Source organism: Pleurodeles waltl, chromosome 2_2 (genome assembly GCF_031143425.1).
Source record: "Pleurodeles waltl isolate 20211129_DDA chromosome 2_2, aPleWal1.hap1.20221129, whole genome shotgun sequence".
In the NCBI taxonomy this organism is placed as follows: domain Eukaryota; kingdom Metazoa; phylum Chordata; class Amphibia; order Caudata; family Salamandridae; genus Pleurodeles; species Pleurodeles waltl.
This window is the reverse complement of record NC_090439.1, coordinates 870475966-870494075: the sequence shown is the minus strand read 5'-3', so window position 1 is coordinate 870494075 and position 18110 is coordinate 870475966. Positions and strand designations below refer to the sequence as shown.

At 43.6% G+C, this 18110-nt stretch overlaps 1 protein-coding gene across 4 annotated transcripts in view; it reads left to right on the top strand.

Moving 5' to 3' along the window:
• NIPAL2 (NIPA like domain containing 2) overlaps window positions 1–18110 on the top strand; it is a 433718-nt gene that overhangs the window by 291378 nt on the left and 124230 nt on the right. For all 4 annotated transcript variants that reach the window (XM_069220538.1, XM_069220535.1, XM_069220536.1 and 1 more), the window contains exon 5: window positions 9290–9411. In XM_069220538.1, coding sequence (XP_069076639.1) covers window positions 9290–9411 — 122 coding nt within the window. The remainder of the gene's footprint in view (window positions 1–9289; window positions 9412–18110) is intronic.

Below are 18110 nucleotides of genomic sequence, written 5' to 3'. Positions count from 1 at the left end.
TAACACTTGCTAAGTGTTGCTAACTCTAGTCCCTGGGCCCTTGGAAGTATAAGCTGGTGACCTGAAAAAGAAAATCCCAACACTTATGCGCTGCACTAGAAAAAAGTACACAGCACCTGTCTCGCAGCTGCAGAACCAATGCAGTACCTGCCTCCCAGCGGGTGCATCAACGCAGCGCATCTGGATTTTCCACACACTGTCCCCGGGGTGTCAATTCCTCATCGACCCCGCAGTGCAGCAAGGAACAGAGGCTGCGTGTCCGGAAATCAATGCATCGCCTTTCCAGCTAAGAAAGAATTGATGCATCACCTCCCCTTCCAATAAGAAACTGGTGTATCGCCTCTCCTGTGGGGAAAGAATCAACACATCACCTCACCGGCTCAGTAAGGAACTGACACACCGATTTCCTTTTCGGTACCTCACCTCCTCTTCAGCACACATTGTCCTTTCATTTTATGCATCCCATGTACTGTGTTAAAAAGATACAACCATTGATTCCTATAAATTAAGTCTCATCTAAACCTTTTCAAAGTGATATCTTTACTTGTGTCTGTTGGATTTTTGACGATTTGGTTTTGTTTTACTCAGATAAATATTATCTATTTTTCTAAACAGGTGTGGAGTACTTTTGAGGTGTTATCACTTTGTTACTGTGTATGTGTGTACTACTACTTTACACATTCCCTCTGAGATAAGCCTTACTGCTTGAGCTAAGCTACCAAGGGGGTGCGCAGGGGTTATCTTAGCTATGTCACTCTTTTGCCCTGACTAGAGTGAGGGTCCCTACTTGGACAGGGTGCAACCACTGCCAACAAGAGACCCCATTTCCAACAATACTCAAATATACAACTTTCTCAAATACCCGTATATCGGTAAATTGTATATGCCTATTAATCACTATCTGGGTTTTGCTGTCATTTAGAGAGTACCAAGAAAATGTCTCGAATGCCATGGCTTCATTTTCAATCTCCCTCAATGCTACCCTGGGATTGAACGTAACCACTGCAATGTCATTGGCATAGGTAAGAACTTTAATGTCCCAGCCATGAAATCACATAAGCGCTTTTGAGGTATAAGAATCAAGCTTCCAGATAATGAGATTGATAAAGAAAGCAAAAAACAGAGTGGAGCAGGTTCAACCCTGCCTTGAACATCCCTGAATTTGTATTTTCCCACAATCCTCGCCCCTCCCCCCCCAATAATCTGTAGCCTCAGGATAGGCCTAAGGTAAACTGCTCAAACTGCATTAACATAGCCAGACCCAATTCCATACAGTTCATCAATCAATCAATCAGGATTTATAAAGAGTGGGTAATCACCCGATAGGGTATCCAGGTGCTTGCATGTCCCAGAGGCTTATTTGAACAGTCAGGTTTTGAGGGCCATTTGGAATTCCGTAAGTGAGGTGATGGTCCGGAGGTGCATGGGGAGACTTTTTCAGGTTTTTTGATGCAGTATGAGAGAAGTAGTGTCCTCCTCTTCTGCTTTGTTAGATACAGGGAGTATGGGCAAGTGAAAGGGAGGCAGAGTGTAGTCTTCTCAACGGTTGGTGGAAGTTCAGTCAGTGGTTAATGTACGTGGGTTCTTAGTTGCGTGGAGCTTTGAGTGTGTGGGTCAGCAGCTTGAATTTCCATCTCTTCTGTATGGGAATTCAGTGGAGTTGCCTGAGGTGGCGTTTTGTATTATCTGAAATCTCAATAGGAGGTGTTAAGCGATTCCTACATAGAGGGCATTGGCGTGGTCCAGTCAGTTGATGATGAGAGCCTGTTTCACGGTGCATCTTATGTGGGGGGTGTTGCCACTTGAAGATCTTACGTAGCCTGCACACAAGTGAGGAAGCAGGTGGAATAGACGGCATTGATCTGTGATTTCATGGTGAGCTTGTTGTCAATGATTCTGAGGTTTCTGGCGTGATCGAAGGGAGTGGGTGCAGGTCCTAGGTCTTATGACCACCAGGAGTCATTCCAAGTGCTGCTGCTGTTGCCAAAGATCAGTACTTCCGACTTGTCTGTGTTCAGCTGCAGCCAGCATCAAAAAGAGTTTTAACCTGGCAGGTGTGATCCGCGGTCCCCCTCGCTGGAATAAAGCTGTTTTGTCTAGACAAGACCACCTTTCCAGTACTTTAGCTCAGCTACGTGGCCAATACTTTAGGCTATATCTTGGTATCACTATTGATTAGAGTGATTGGCCTATACGACCTAGGCTCTTGTGGAGGTGTAGCTATTTTCAAAAGCACAACAATGTTTGCTGAGGATCATGATTCCAGAACCTGCTGTCCCTTTTGTATCTGCAAGAATGTCTTGGTCAGAACTAGACCTAGGATGGAGATAAACACATTGTGGAATTCTAATGGAATCTTATTAGTTCCTACAGCTTTCCCAGAGGGCAAGCTTTTAAGGGCTGCCAGGATTTCCTCCCTTGACATGGGAGTGACTAAGAAATCCTGATCTTCAGCACTTATCTTGCTGCGGGTATTGACTGCAAATACTGCAGTATATCCTCAACCTCCTGCCCCTCATCCTCTCGATAGAGCCCCTTGTAATAACTCTGAAAAACATCCCAGATTCTGTCTGGGTCAGTACCATGGCAACCCCGGATGTCCCTCACATTGATTCTCTCACCTTGCATCATTTTTTGCCTAGTATGGACTGCCAACAAATGCCCAACCTCTTCACTATACTCATAGCAATCCTGCTTCCAAGCAAGATATTGTTTCTGCTGCTTTTTTTGCTTAAGTGTAATTGATTGCAGCTTTAGCAAATGCCACCTTATGTTGTGCCTTCTCAAGATCAACCCTTCTCAGATGCCGCCAGGATTAATTGGCACTTAGCTTCACCCCAATGCCCTATATAACTCCATCAACTGCTGATTCTGTCTTTTGTGGCGATTCAGGCTAAAACCAAGTGTTTCTCCCCTTACACCAGCTTTGAAAGCATTCCAACTGAGGCATTCCCTCTATTAAGCTCAATAACTTCTGGGATCTAGTTATTCATGTGCTGAATATAGTTTTTGTCGTGAGCACTGCCCTCTCGATAAGACCAGGTCTGTAAATTCCTACCTTGACTGGCCACTAAAATCCCTAAGATAAGTGGGTTATGATCAGACATGACCCAGGGGAACTTTTCAATTTTTAATCCTTAGAGTAAGCTATAAGATATGAACAAATAATCAAGGCAAGAATGTGTCCATTGAGGGGCAGAAAAGGAGGCAAAACCAGGATCTAGCATTTTGATCTTGTGCCCAGCATTGACTAGCCCATTATCTGTGCTCGGGTAGAACAAAGATCTAAATACTTTGGGATTCCAACCAGAATAAGATTCAGCACCAACTGTCATTCAACCTACAAATATTCACAGTTGCAATGCAAAGTTTGCTCATGGTTGTGGATTTATAGGAACTAACAACAAAAAGAACTTGCCCATCTTTACAAATAACCTCCCGCAAATCCTGCTGATGCCTAACCGGCATTGTCCACATGACTTGATCCTCCTCTTGTGTGGAGCCATCCCCACCCATCCCCCCAACCTAATTCCAGATCCCCCCAACAAAACCAATCCCTCCTCCCCAAATCCCCTCCCACCACACCCTCCTGTCCCCACCCCCACCAAATCCTTAAAGCAGTCAGGCCTCCCATGGCCTGAGTAATGGCTCCTGAGATCACCCTCTGCACACACCTCCCAGCTACCCCAAAAGTGTGCAAAAGAATGTATCCAACACAGGATAATGGTCATGAAATTGCAAAATATATATATATATATATATATATATATATATATAATCTCAAATACTCCTTAGCTTTGACCTCAAATATAAATGTCCGAGTCTTACCCTTGTGATTGACCTTCAGTCGGGCAGGTTTCATCAGAAATGCCTTACATCCAAGATCCTGGAATGGCTTAATAAGCTGTCCAAGCAGCCATCTCCTCTCCACTGTGACGTGGCAGAAATCAGGCTGCACAAAAAAAGCTTGCCCACTAAAACTCCATTTGGCGTGGGGGTGAGCCTTCTCAAAAATTGCTTGTCTGATTAAGTAGCTCCCAAAGTATACTAAGATAGCTCTGGGTCTATCATACTTCTCATCTCATTGTTTCTTAAGCATCAGTGGGAAGCGATGAACTCACTGGACCTCCAGGTCCCAATTCCATGAGGTCAGCTCGGAGAATGCCCCCTTGAGGAGATTCAGCAAGAAAGTCCTAATGCCTTCTGCTAGCCCCAAAAATCTCCAATTGTTGTGCCTCTTTCTATCCTCGAAATCCTCTATTTTTTAAAGTATGTCTGTTATCTGGGACTCATGCGCACCAGTCTGGCCTCTAATTGCTCCCACTTTTGATTGCAATACTGCAGCATGCTCTTCTATTGAAGAGGCCCTTTCCCCTATTTCTGCACGCTTTGTTAACCTTTATGACCACCCTTGCAGCTTTGTTGTAGCTAGCCTAGCCCAGCCGCTGTTGTTGCGGGTTTCTTTCTGGTGTTGTTTAATGGAATTATAGATGAGCCTCAGCAAGGGCTCTTCTGATCTCGCCACAGGGATTGTGTATTTCCCCTCCAGGGGAGACGAAATTGGTTGCTGACCTTGGTCATCATGGTAGACCTGTTGAATTGCAGAGTAATCTCACTTCAAGGCCAAAGGGTCATGGGACCCATTTTCTGCTTCATCCCCATCAATTTGACTATGCCTTTTCAGCTTCTTCAGACATTTTACTTGCCTAGCTGTAGCACCGGGCCCCTCAGGTGTGCTGCTTGAGCTAGTCCCTGAGACTGATGAGTGCAAATCATCATGCAGATCCTAAGACTTGGATTAGAGGATTCTGAGCCATCGGTAAGTGAAAAAAATATATCCCAGTGATCAGGGGCATCCTAAATAATTTTAAACCTTCCAATGCTTTCCGCAAGAGAGCAGAGCTCAGTATCTGTGTGTGGGGTAGATATCATGGGAAACAGGGATGCCTCTCTCGGTTCAGTGCTCTTTCTCTCCTTATGTGGCTCAGGAGGAGCAAAAATGGGGGCATGTGCTGTTTCTTGGGAATATAATCCCACTTGAGCTTTTCCAAAGTTACTGTCCTTTTTGGGCAGGTAACCCACTTCATCAGCTTGAGCCACATTCCTGCCCGTCCCTCCAGGGCTCTTGGATCATCCCTCAACCGCAGAGTACCCATCAATGACCTGTGTAGTAGCATGTGTAATAGCTGCTGATTCTTGGCCCCAGAGATCTTGAGGCACCTCAATTGGCAATCTGTATGCTTCCCCACCAAAGGAGTGCAACAAAGAGGCATCCCCCAAGGAGACCGCTCCAGCATTCTGTAGGCTCAACCGTGGCTCCTTCTCTGCAACACATGCCAGCTCCATGGCCAGTCGAATATCCTTGAGTGCTGTAGCCAAGGCTAGAAAGACCACAATCGAAGGCTATGGCTGAAAGGCTGAGCCCTGCTGTCCTTGTTGTTGAGTTTCCTGGTTAGGGGGCTTCTTTATTGCAGCGGTTTGAGCATGAGCTTCAGGTTTCTTGCTGACACTTGCCTTCATTCTCCTCGCCCCAATGCTGCTGCGGTCTGCTTTAGGTGGACTTTTTCTGCTGTATGCTGTGGAGGCACTGTGCCCTCTGTCCGGTCCCAGACCAGCCTCGTACTTTTAGGAGGCATTCTCCTTACCATGAAACTCCAATGTGAGACACAGCCGGGTCCTCCAACTGCCCAGCATATGGCCCGTGAAACTACAAAAGCTGCAAACGTCAGGACTGAGCCTCTGTTTCATGATCAATCTGCTGATTTACTCCCATCCTCCCGACATGGGTAGCTCCACATGCCAGGTCATCTAGTACCATCTTTCTCCCATCTCTGTTACGAGCTAGAATGGAGCAGCTCACGAGGCATCTTACGTGGTTGCCATTGTGCTTTAAAAACCACCAAGATTCAGGAGCGCATGTGTGTTCAATATAAACAAATAAAAGGGTTTGTGAATCAGGCTGATTTTTGCGGATTGGTCAACTTCACAAAGTGTTGTGTAAGTTATGCTAAGTATAAGGAAGATGTTGGAGGGCCTACTAGAGTCAGAAATGCCTCTCTTCCCCTACGAAGAAGACTCATTGAAGCAAAAGCATGCTAAAGCAGTGGGCACCTAGCCCCAACTTCAGTCCACATATTGGACGGACTGCACAGCACTTGAACTGAAAGCGTGGCCCTCCCTTGACTAGCTGATCCTGTTTATGACTCTGGTCATATGCTTCTGGAAACTGCATTCATACTTTGAAAGGTACACTTTTCTACTTACGCATGTGTGTCTGGAGTTTTGTGAAACTGGCCCAAAATTTGGGAAAACATGAATTATCCTTTCTTTGAAGAATGCACTATTTATTATGTATTTTACAAGGCATCTTTATGTATTTACCAACATCCTGCGAGTAAAAAGAGGTAGGATGCTTCAGTTTCCAAAACCACAACTTAACATTCAGGTGGCATCATTGAGAATTATATCACATGACCTTTGGCCCGACAGTAATATCACAGAATCTGGATCCAGATCAGAGACTATAATGATGTAGCATCAGGTCTAGATTACGTCATGACATAAGATTACAGTCATAAATAAACATGTGCATGTGAAGTGTGTGGTTCAGAGTTGTAAGATGCTTGAGTGTGCTAAATTAATTCCTGCAAATTCCTATTTTGAGCAAACAACACTGCCTTTTGAATCTATATGTATATTCATTCTGAATGACTGGGGATATAAATGAATCTCACGCCTCCTACCTGGAAGAAATGCATCTGTCATAGGGTCACGGCTCTCTTCCACAAGCACTTCAAGATGACCACTGGATATGGACTCTGCCAGGAAGCCTCTACTTCACTGGGCATGTTCGGATGGACAGAGGAAGTAACACAGATCCTTCTGCTTTCCCCTGTAGCTCCAGACATTGACCTGCAAAGCCTGAATTACCACTTTGCCTAGTGGAGATTGAGGGCAATGGGAACTTAGTCTAATGGAATGTACGCCCATATCTGGGTTTACTCACAACTTTTAACTACAGAGAGGGCCGGTTAGTGTTCTGCAGAAACTTGGACATCATTTCAGCAAAATACTAAGAGTTGAAGAAGTGACCACTCTCACCTTTGACCCCTAAACGTATCAATGAGATGACCTCTTCCCATACACTTAACCCAGTAACATCTGCTTATATGCTGCTCAAGGTCAACGGAAAGGACTAGGAGAACATAAAGACGCCCGAGCTCTGGCAGTGTTGCTAACACCCTGCTCCGCTGCTGCTTTCAGGGCCTCTCAGGTCAGGGAGAGCAGGGGCTGTGCCAGGGGATTCAAAGGTCAAGCCAGGGTTATCTTTGGCAACCCCTAATGGACACACGTGACTGGAGCTACACGTGCCTCAGTGCGGACCGTCCATTTCTGAATGTGAATTCTCTGAAGAATAATCCGTGCACTTGGTTTGTTTCAGGCCCAGACTCAACATTTACCCCCTCGCAGGCATGTACATGCGGTCAGTAGTGGTACTTGGAAAGTTACTTTTAGATTAGTGTAACATTTCTTGTATGGTGTCCTGTTCTAACCCATTGTTATACATACTATTATTATTAGATAGTGTTTGTAGAATAAAACGTATATTTGTGTAAATACCTTTAGTTAGATTTGATTATTGGGCTGTATTGATTCTAGTGTAAAATTTAAACTCCATTGTCTGAGGCCAGGACACTATATAAAGTGACTCACTGCCGCATAGGGCTGTTTGAGCAAAACCAACGAATACTGAAGTTGTTGGTCTCAAAAGAAGCCATGGTGTACCGAGGGCCTTCTCTTGTGGTGTTTCCGTGAATGCTTGCCGGTGGTGTTAGTAAGTAAGCGCTGTGAAAGAGCCATATCATGTTGAGCTGTGCAGCCTAAGCACCGGCATGAGTTCCTTTTTTTGCGTCTGAGGTGTCTAAAGTTCATACAGATGTCTCAGAAGTTTTTTGAGTGACCTCCAAGTACTTTAAATGGAGCAAGTCAGAAACAGAGAGAGGTAGTCAATGCTCATCGTTTCCACCTGTTGTGTCCAAATTCATACATACATCTCGGAATTTCTTCGAGTTAATGCATGAGCTCTAGACCCCTGAGATTCATTAAAACAGGCGCCTGGTTCTGCACTGAGCCAGTGCACCTGATCATGATAGGGCGACGAGTATTCTATTGACAATGCACTCAATATGGTATTTCTGCCTGCTTGGCAATAATATCTAAACTCATTTTGAGGCTTATTTTTTATCATCAGACTCCAACCTAGAGATAAAAGGTAGAAAAGGGACCAGGAGGATAATGAGAAAAACAAGAAAACAGTTACAATGGGAGATGAAAAAGAATGTAAATGAGTGACATAAAGTTACTGGAAGTGTATGGTGGAGAAGAAAGAGGCATGCGGATGAATCAAGAAGGCAGCCTTGATACTTGCAAAAGTGCCACCTGAAGATTCATTAAAAAAACTTTGGGTTCCTGCTTTTTAAAAAATAATTAAGCACTGTCTAAAAAGCCTGCCTTTCATGATCTTCGTTTAGACTTTTTTCTGCAGTGCCATGGACCCCTTGGTGTCCATGATGCCTACTCAGGTGGTCTGCGACTGCTTTGTATATATATATATATAAATAAATATATATATAAAGCAAAATTGAACGTTCTAAAACGTTCTGTAATGTAAATGAATTTGAAATTGGAAGCTAATAATTGGGTTGGTGTCCTTGTCTTGATTTGTAGGAGCAGCTCAAGTACAGCAAACTGTGGCCTCAAAGCAGCACTGGTACGCGGCAACAAAAAGAGAGTTTGCATTGGGAACATAAAAGACAAAGTGATATGTAAAAAGTTATCATATTGCTTCAACTTTTAAAAATAAAACTGCCCTCCAACCTTTTCATTAAAATTAACATTTCAATGTTTGATTTTTTTATAAATTAAATGAAACACTTTACAATTTGTGTTTTTGTTTGATGTGAATTTGTTTCTGTACCTTTGTATATTATTTTGAGGTCGAAAATGTAGAAATGTCTTATTGGGGATCCCTGGCTTCCAGTACTGATGCAGTCGGTGTTCCCAGAGGTCAAAAGAATAAGTTCCACAGGTTTAGGATTGTAACTCCACACTGAATTTATCAAGAAATGTTTTATCAAGACCACACTTTACTCATCTCAATTCCAACCACAGTTCAGATCCATAACCTTTGACTTTTTCAAACAGAACACAGCAGGACAGTGACTTTTAAAGATAGAGTAACAGACCATATTTAAAGAGCAAACATACACATTTTGTTTTGTTTTTCTAGGTGGCACATTGGCAATCACAGGAGTCTATCTTTTGGTGACTTTCTCTCCCACTGCCCCTCAAGATATCACAGCAGTAAAAGTACAGAAATACATCGTTAGCTGGGAATGTCTGGTGTATCTGGTAAGTTGTGTAGAAACATTAGTGCAAAATGCTGTGCTTTGCTAGTATTTTGTGTAAATTGAATTTACATAAATATTTAACATAAAAGCATTGTAATATTTATTTTTGAGTTAAATAAACTTTTTTCTTTTTCTTCATACTATATCACTCATAGATCTCTGCCCGACCTCTAACATGAATTAATAATTATTAAAAGTGATGTATAGAATTAATTAAAATTAACTTAGTTATATCTTAATAAAAACTATTGTTACAGTAACTTTTAAATTAAAAGTATATTAAAATATTTTATAATTAAATACAAATGTGTGCTATTTTTATTAAAAAAAATTGCATTACATTGCAATTATTTGAGTGTTTAAGAGTTACAAATCATTTAATTTAATTTATCTTTATTTCCTATGAGGTTTTATTTTAAGTCCTTACCTTCATTATTTCTCATGGGAAGGTATGGCAATACTAGTTGTTCGCTATGTGTGGAACTGGACTTACTACTATTTTTTCAGTAGTAAGTTACATTCTGATTTTGGGGACAAGCCAGAAGTATCACACTTAATAAAAATGTACATTATTCAAAAAGTGTAAGTTGCATTTGTAAATTAGGCCTCAAGGATTCAGTGCTTATGTATCTGCTCCATAGGATGTATAGCGCGATAAAAAACAAAAATCAATGGTATCAGTTACCTGTTCCCGACCTTCATTGTTGGGATAGTGCTTAAACCACTCACATTGATATGCAGTTTTAATGAGACAAACCAGGAGCTCAGTAGTTTATCTTTAACCATGCTACACACAGTAGGTGCCTCAATCAAATGAGTAACATGAAGTTATTGCTAGCTGGTTGTATTTCGTACAGGAATTAATAACCTTATCCGCCATTGTTCACTTAATTTTTTATCATTTCCTGACTTTCAGAGGATCACCTTCCATGGTTTTTGAGAGATTAACACCTAAATTAGGTTCCTTTTTTATACAACTTGTTTATCAAAGAGGTGCTGTCGGCCTAACCTAGTCTGCACCAACTGAGTAGCAGAGTTTAGAGTGGAAGCAGGGGTCATAATATGGTGCTGATGTCTGTGGTATACAGACTAAATAGCAGGTGGTGCCAGAATATACCCCTGCTTCAAGCCTTGAGCAGTCAACATTTTACCCAATAGGCAATTACTTATGCCTACATAAATGTGCAATCACATCTATATACATAATTCCATGAGGATAGCTAATAGGGATAAAAACTCAACATCCAGTTAGAGTTATGCCTTATAAAAGAAGAAGGGAGATACAATAATGATCAAAACAAAAGAAAAAAAGTAACAGCACTTTCTGTGGCCAAGATGCAACTGCAAACAGATTTTAGCACATATCCAAGAATGCACTTGGCTTCAAATAACTTTAGTGTCGGTTGCAGGGCTATTCTATAGGGCAGGGGTCTACACCTTTCTCTGTAGTGAGACCTACTGATGAGTGAAAATCATTGTGAGCTACTGAAGACCGAGCCATTTGTGTAGTGTTACAAGACACCTCCACCCCCAGCTTCATTGACTTTAAGCCTAATGTCCATAGAGCCAGATACTATGGCTTGAACAAAATACATTGACTAGGATGCTACGACAGGGCCGCCATGTGTATTAGTGAGAGCGTGGTCTTTGGGGATGCATGAACGTGTGCATGTGAATGAGATATATGTGCATGGGTGACTGAGAGCCTGTATCATATGTGCTTGTGGCACAGAACATACATTTCACAATATGTGGCACAGTTAAATGTAGAATACAAACATATAACCATTTTTAAATGGATGAAATTTAAAGTGCAGAAAAATGTTCTGCAAAAATGTTCATAGTATGGAATATTTTTCAGGACTTTATATTTCTCTCACTTAAATTAATGGCTGTATTTTTCAATTATAAATATGGCACAATGTCTACCTGATACTGTGAGCAAAATGCCTGCAGTGGCTAACTTTGACACTTTGAAAAGGGAGAACATGAAACTAAGGAGTTAACTTTATGTTTATATAGATTCTATAAATCTCATCATGTATATTTTGTCCAATTTCTAAGTGTCACCTTCAGAAACAGCAGGTGTCTTGCTCACAGTGGCCCGTAGAAATGGTGCCATATTTATAACAGAAAACATTAACTTTTCATTTTAATTTCTTCCATTTAAAAGCATTCAGAAATATCATTTTGTTCTCACACCAATTCTGAGTTGACAAGGACCTTTATTTGAGAGTTAAATACCTCAGTGCTTCAGTTCTTCACCTCTGTGTCCCTGCCCGGGTCATAAATCTGACTGAGCACTGCTCATTATCAGGTTCTGTTATCTGCAGTGTGGTGATAATAATGTTAAATAAACAAAGCCTTCCCTTAACTTTAAAAGGAAAGCTTGACCCTGTGCGTATCTAAAAAGGGGCTCAAGGCTGTGAGCTACTCTGCAGGTGTCTGCAAGCTACTAGTAGCTGGCAGGTGACTGGACAGAGACACCTGCTTCAGGGAAAAGTTTATAAGTTCTCAGCTGTGCTCAGAAACTTTGGATCAAAATCCCCATGCCATAATTTTGTGTTCGATGGCATCTGTCGCTGTAGATACGCATGTTCTGCAATAGCTCGCCATCTGGTGTTGGGCCGGAGTGTTACAAGTTGTTTTTCTTCGAAGAAGTCTTTCGAGTCACGGGACCGAGTGACTCCTCCTTTTGTCTCCATTGCGCATGGGCGTCGACTCCATCTTCGATTGTTTTTTTTCCGCCATCGGGTTCGGACGTGTTCCTGTCGCTCCGAGTTTCGGAACGGACAAAATAGTTAATTTCGGAAGATTTTCGTCGGTATTGTTGCGTTCGGGATCGGCGTACTTAGATTCAACACCGCATCGAAGATCGAAGAGCTCCGGTGCCCTTCGGGGTAGTTTTTCGATCCTCCGTCGGGGCCTGGTCGGCCCGACCGCGTGCTGAGGAACGCCGATGGAACGGACCCCGTTCCGTTTCTGCCCCAAATGCCACAATAAATACCCCTACACAGACCAACACTTGGTCTGCAACCTGTGCCTGTCACCTGAGCACAGCGAAGACACCTGCGAGGCCTGTCGTGCGTTCCGGTCCCGAAAAACACTCCGAGACCGTCGAGCCAGAAGACTTCAAATGGCGTCCGCACCGACAGCCCGACGGGAGTTCGAGGAACAGGAGGAGGAAGGTACCTTCTCGATCCAAGACTCAGACTCCGAAGGATTCGACGATACACAAACCGTGAGTAAGACGTCGAAAAACACACAGAGAAACATTTACAAGGCCCAGGGGACGCCACTGCCACCAGGCCATGGCTCGACCCATAAATTCGGTGACCGACCGTCGGCACCGAAAAAGGCCAAAACAGTGCCGAGATCGTCCGACTCCGGTCGAGACACCGGCACGCAGCCTTCTCGGGACCGAGAAAGTGCTGGAGACAAGCCTCGACACCGAGATACCGGTGTGGACACGGCTCGACGCCGAGACAGCGGCACCGAAACAGATCGACGCCGAGAGGTTTCGGCCCCGAAAAGGAAAAAAGTCACCTCGGAGCCGAAAAAACACGCAGACAAAGTTTCGACGCCGAAACAAACTGCAAGCGACCCAGCTTCAGGCTCTTATACAGAAGAGCACTCGCTAACCTCCCAAATGCAAAAGCATAGGTTTGAGGAAGAGCTACAAGCAACTGATGTGGACCATACGCAAAAGCGTATCTTCATTCAGCAGGGGACAGAAAAATAAGCACCCTTCCCCCCATTAGGAGAAAGAGAAGGTTGGAGTTCCAGACGGAACAAGCACCACAACCAAAAGTGGTTAAAAGAATTACACCACCACCCTCTCCTCCGCCCGTGATTAACGTTTCACCAGCACAAACTCCATCTCACTCCCCAGCTCACACCACCATGAGCCAGGGTGACCAAGATCAGGACGCATGGGACCTATACGACGCCCCAGTGTCAGATAACAGCCCGGAGGCCTACCCTACAAAGCCATCTCCACCAGAAGACAGCACCGCGTACTCTCAGGTGGTGGCTAGAGCAGCACAATTTCATAACGTAAGCCTCCACTCAGAACAGGTCGAGGATGATTTCTTGTTCAACACACTCTCCTCCACCCACAGCTCCTACCAAAGCCTGCCTATGCTCCCTGGTATGCTCCGGCACGCAAAAGACATATTTAAGGAGCCGGTCAAAAGTAGGGCAATCACACCACGGGTGGAAAAGAAGTATAAGCCGCCTCCTACGGACCCGGTTTTCATCACTACACAGCTGCCACCAGACTCTGTTGTTGTAGGAGCAGCTAGGAAAAGGGCCAACTCTCACACATCTGGAGATGCACCACCCCCAGATAAAGAAAGCCGCAAGTTCGATGCAGCTGGTAAAAGAGTCGCAGCACAAGCTGCAAACCAGTGGCGCATCGCGAACTCCCAGGCACTACTTGCGCGCTATGACAGAGCCCACTGGGACGAGATGCAACATCTCATTGAACATCTGCCCAAGGACTTCCAAAATAGGGCGAAACAAGTGGTTGAGGAGGGACAGACCATCTCCAACAACCAGATACGTTCCTCCATGGACGCTGCAGATACAGCTGCACGGACAATTAATACATCTGTAACTATCAGACGGCATGCATGGCTCCGAACGTCTGGATTTAAACCAGAGATTCAACAAGCAGTTCTCAATATGCCTTTTAATGAAAAAGAACTGTTCGGTCCAGAAGTGGACACAGCGATTGAGAAACTCAAAAAAGATACGGACACTGCCAAAGCCATGGGCGCACTCTACTCCCCGCAGAGCAGAGGGAATTACAGCACATTCCGTAAAACGCCCTTTCGAGGGGGGTTTCGGGGTCAAAGCACACAAGCCAGCACCTCACAAGCAACACCGTCCACTTACCAGGGACAGTATAGAGGAGGTTTTCGGGGACAATATAGAGGAGGGCAATTCCCTAGAAATAGAGGGAGATTTCAAAGCCCCAAAACCCCTACTACTAAACAATGACTCACATGTCACTCACCCCCTCCACACAACACCAGTGGGGGGAAGAATAGGTCATTATTACAAAGCATGGGAGGAAATCACTACAGACACTTGGGTTCTAGCAATTATCCAACATGGTTATTGCATAGAATTTCTACAATTCCCTCCAAACATACCACCAAAAGCACAAAATTTAACAACACACCATTCCAATCTCCTAGAGATAGAAGTGCAGGCACTATTGCAAAAGAATGCAATCGAATTAGTGCCAAACACACAAATAAACACAGGAGTTTACTCACTGTACTTTCTGATACCAAAGAAGGACAAAACGCTGAGACCAATCCTAGACCTCAGAGTAGTGAACACTTTCATCAAATCAGACCACTTCCACATGGTCACACTACAAGAAGTATTGCCATTGCTAAAACTACACGACTACATGGCAACTTTAGACCTCAAGGATGCTTATTTCCATATACCAATACACCCATCTCACAGGAAATACCTAAGGTTCGTATTCAAAGGAATACATTACCAATTCAAGGTACTGCCTTTCGGATTAACAACCGCACCAAGAGTCTTTACCAAATGTCTAGCGGTAGTCGCTGCACACATAAGAAGGCAGCAAATACATGTGTTCCCATATTTGGACGACTGGCTAATCAAGGCCCATTCGTTCATACAGTGCTCAAATCACACAAATCAGATCATACAAACCCTCTTCAAACTCGGGTTCACCGTCAATTTCACAAAATCCAAAATTCTGCCACGCAAGGTACAACAATACCTGGGAGCCATAATAGACACATCAAAGGGAGTAGCCACTCCAAGTCCACAAAGAATTCAAAATTTCAACACCATCATACAACGCATGTATCCAACACAAAAGATACAGGCAAAGATGGTATTACAACTCCTAGGCATGATGTCATCATGCATAGCCATTGTCCCAAACGCAAGACTGCACATGAGGCCCTTACAACAATGCCTAGCATCACAGTGGTCTCAAGCACAGGGTCACCTTCTAGATCTGGTGTTAATAGACCGCCAAACTTACCTCTCGCTTCTATGGTGGAACAACATAAATTTAAACAAGGGGCGGCCTTTCCAAGACCCAGTGCCACAATACGTAATAACAACAGATGCTTCCATGACAGGGTGGGGAGCACACCTCAATCAACACAGCATACAAGGACAATGGAACGTACATCAAACAAAACTGCATATCAATCACCTAGAACTGCTAGCAGTTTTTCAAGCACTAAAAGCTTTCCAACCAATAATAGTTCACAAATACATTCTCGTCAAAACAGACAACATGACAACAATGTATTATCTAAACAAGCAGGGAGGGACGCACTCCACGCAGTTAAGCCTGCTAGCACAAAAAATTTGGCATTGGGCAATTCACAACCAAATTCGCCTAATTGCACAGTTTATACCAGGGATACAAAATCAACTCGCAGACAATCTCTCTCGAGATCACCAACAGGTCCACGAATGGGAAATTCACCCCCAAATTCTGAACACTTATTTCAAACTCTGGGGAACACCTCAGATAGACTTGTTTGCGACAAGGGAGAACGCAAAATGCCAAAACTTCGCATCCAGGTACCCACACAAACAATCCCAAGGCAATGCCCTATGGATGAACTGGTCAGGGATATTTGCTTACGCTTTTCCTCCTCTCCCTCTCCTTCCTTACCTGGTAAACAAACTCAGTCAAAGCAAACTCAAACTCATATTGATAGCACCAACTTGGGCAAGGCAACCCTGGTACACAACGCTGCTAGACCTATCAGTGGTACCCTGCATCAAATTGCCCAACAGGCCAGATCTGTTGACACAGCACAACCAAAAGATCAGACACCCAGATCCAGCATCGCTGAATCTAGCAATCTGGCTCCTGAAATCCTAGAATTCGGGCACTTACAACTTACCCAAGAATGTATGGAAGTCATAAAACAAGCAAGAAGGCCATCCACCAGGCACTGCTATGCAAGTAAATGGAAGAGGTTTGTTTGCTACTGCCATATTAATCAAATACAACCATTACACACAACTCCAGAACATGTAGTGGGTTACTTGCTTCACTTACAAAAATCTAACCTGGCTTTCTCTTCCATTAAAATACACCTTGCAGCAATATCTGCATACCTGCAAACTACCTATTCAACTTCCCTATATAAAATACCAGTCATTAAAGCATTCATGGAGGGCCTTAGGAGAATTATACCACCAAGAACACCACCTGTTCCTTCATGGAACCTAAATGTTGTCCTAACTAGACTTATGGGTCCACCTTTTGAACCCATGCACTCCTGCGACATACAGTTCCTAACCTGGAAGGTGGCATTTCTCATCGCCATTACTTCCCTGAGAAGAGTAAGCGAGATTCAGGCGTTTACTATACAGGAACCTTTTATACAACTACACAAAAATAAAGTCGTCCTAAGGACCAATCCTAAATTTTTGCCAAAGGTTATTTCACCGTTCCATCTAAATCAAACAGTGGAACTTCCAGTGTTCTTTCCACAGCCAGATACCGTAGCTGAAAGGGCACTACATACATTAGATGTCAAAAGAGCATTAATGTATTACATTGACAGAACAAAAAACGTCAGAAAGACTAAACAACTCTTTATTGCATTTCAAAAACCTCACGCAGGAAACCCAATTTCAAAACAAGGTATAGCCAGATGGATAGTTAAATGCATCCAAATCTGCTACCTTAAAGCTAAACGACAGCTGCCCATTACACCAAGGGCACACTCAACCAGAAAGAAAGGTGCTACCATGGCCTTTCTAGGAAACATCCCAATGCAAGAAATATGTAAGGCAGCCACATGGTCTACGCCTCACACATTCACCAAGCACTACTGTGTAGACGTGTTATCCGCACAACAAGCCACAGTAGGTCAAGCTGTATTAAGGACATTATTTCAGACTACTTCCACTCCTACAGGCTGATCCACCGCTTTTGGGGAAATAACTGCTTACTAGTCTATTGCAGAACATGCGTATCTACAGCGACAGATGCCATCGAACTGAAAATGTCACTTACCCAGTGTACATCTGTTCGTGGCATCAGTCGCAGTAGATTCGCATGTGCCCACCCGCCTCCCCGGGAGCCTGTAGCAGTTTGGAAGTTACCTTCAATTATTTATATATGTATCATCTCAACCTTAAATAGGTGCATACTTAGTCACTCCATTGCATGGGCACTATTACTACAATTCAACTCCTACCTCACCCTCTGCGGGGAAAAACAATCGAAGATGGAGTCGACGCCCATGCGCAATGGAGACAAAAGGAGGAGTCACTCGGTCCCGTGACTCGAAAGACTTCTTCGAAGAAAAACAACTTGTAACACTCCGGCCCAACACCAGATGGCGAGCTATTGCAGAACATGCGAATCTACTGCGACTGATGCCACGAACAGATGTACACTGGGTAAGTGACATTTTCATTACAGTACCAGTGAATAAAACAAAGGTGTCAGACAAAAAATGGCAATGTGCCAACTGGACTAAGTTTGCATTTGTCCTAGTTTCATTGAAGCCCCAGAGTTGTGTCTGCCCTATCTGTTATTCTGTTTATAAAGCTGTTTTGAAGGAGTAAAGCTGTGATGTTTGAATGCTTATCTGTGCTGTGTCCTGTTCAGATGTCTTTCTTACACTATCATTGTGGCATATAAAGTTATTATGTCATAGA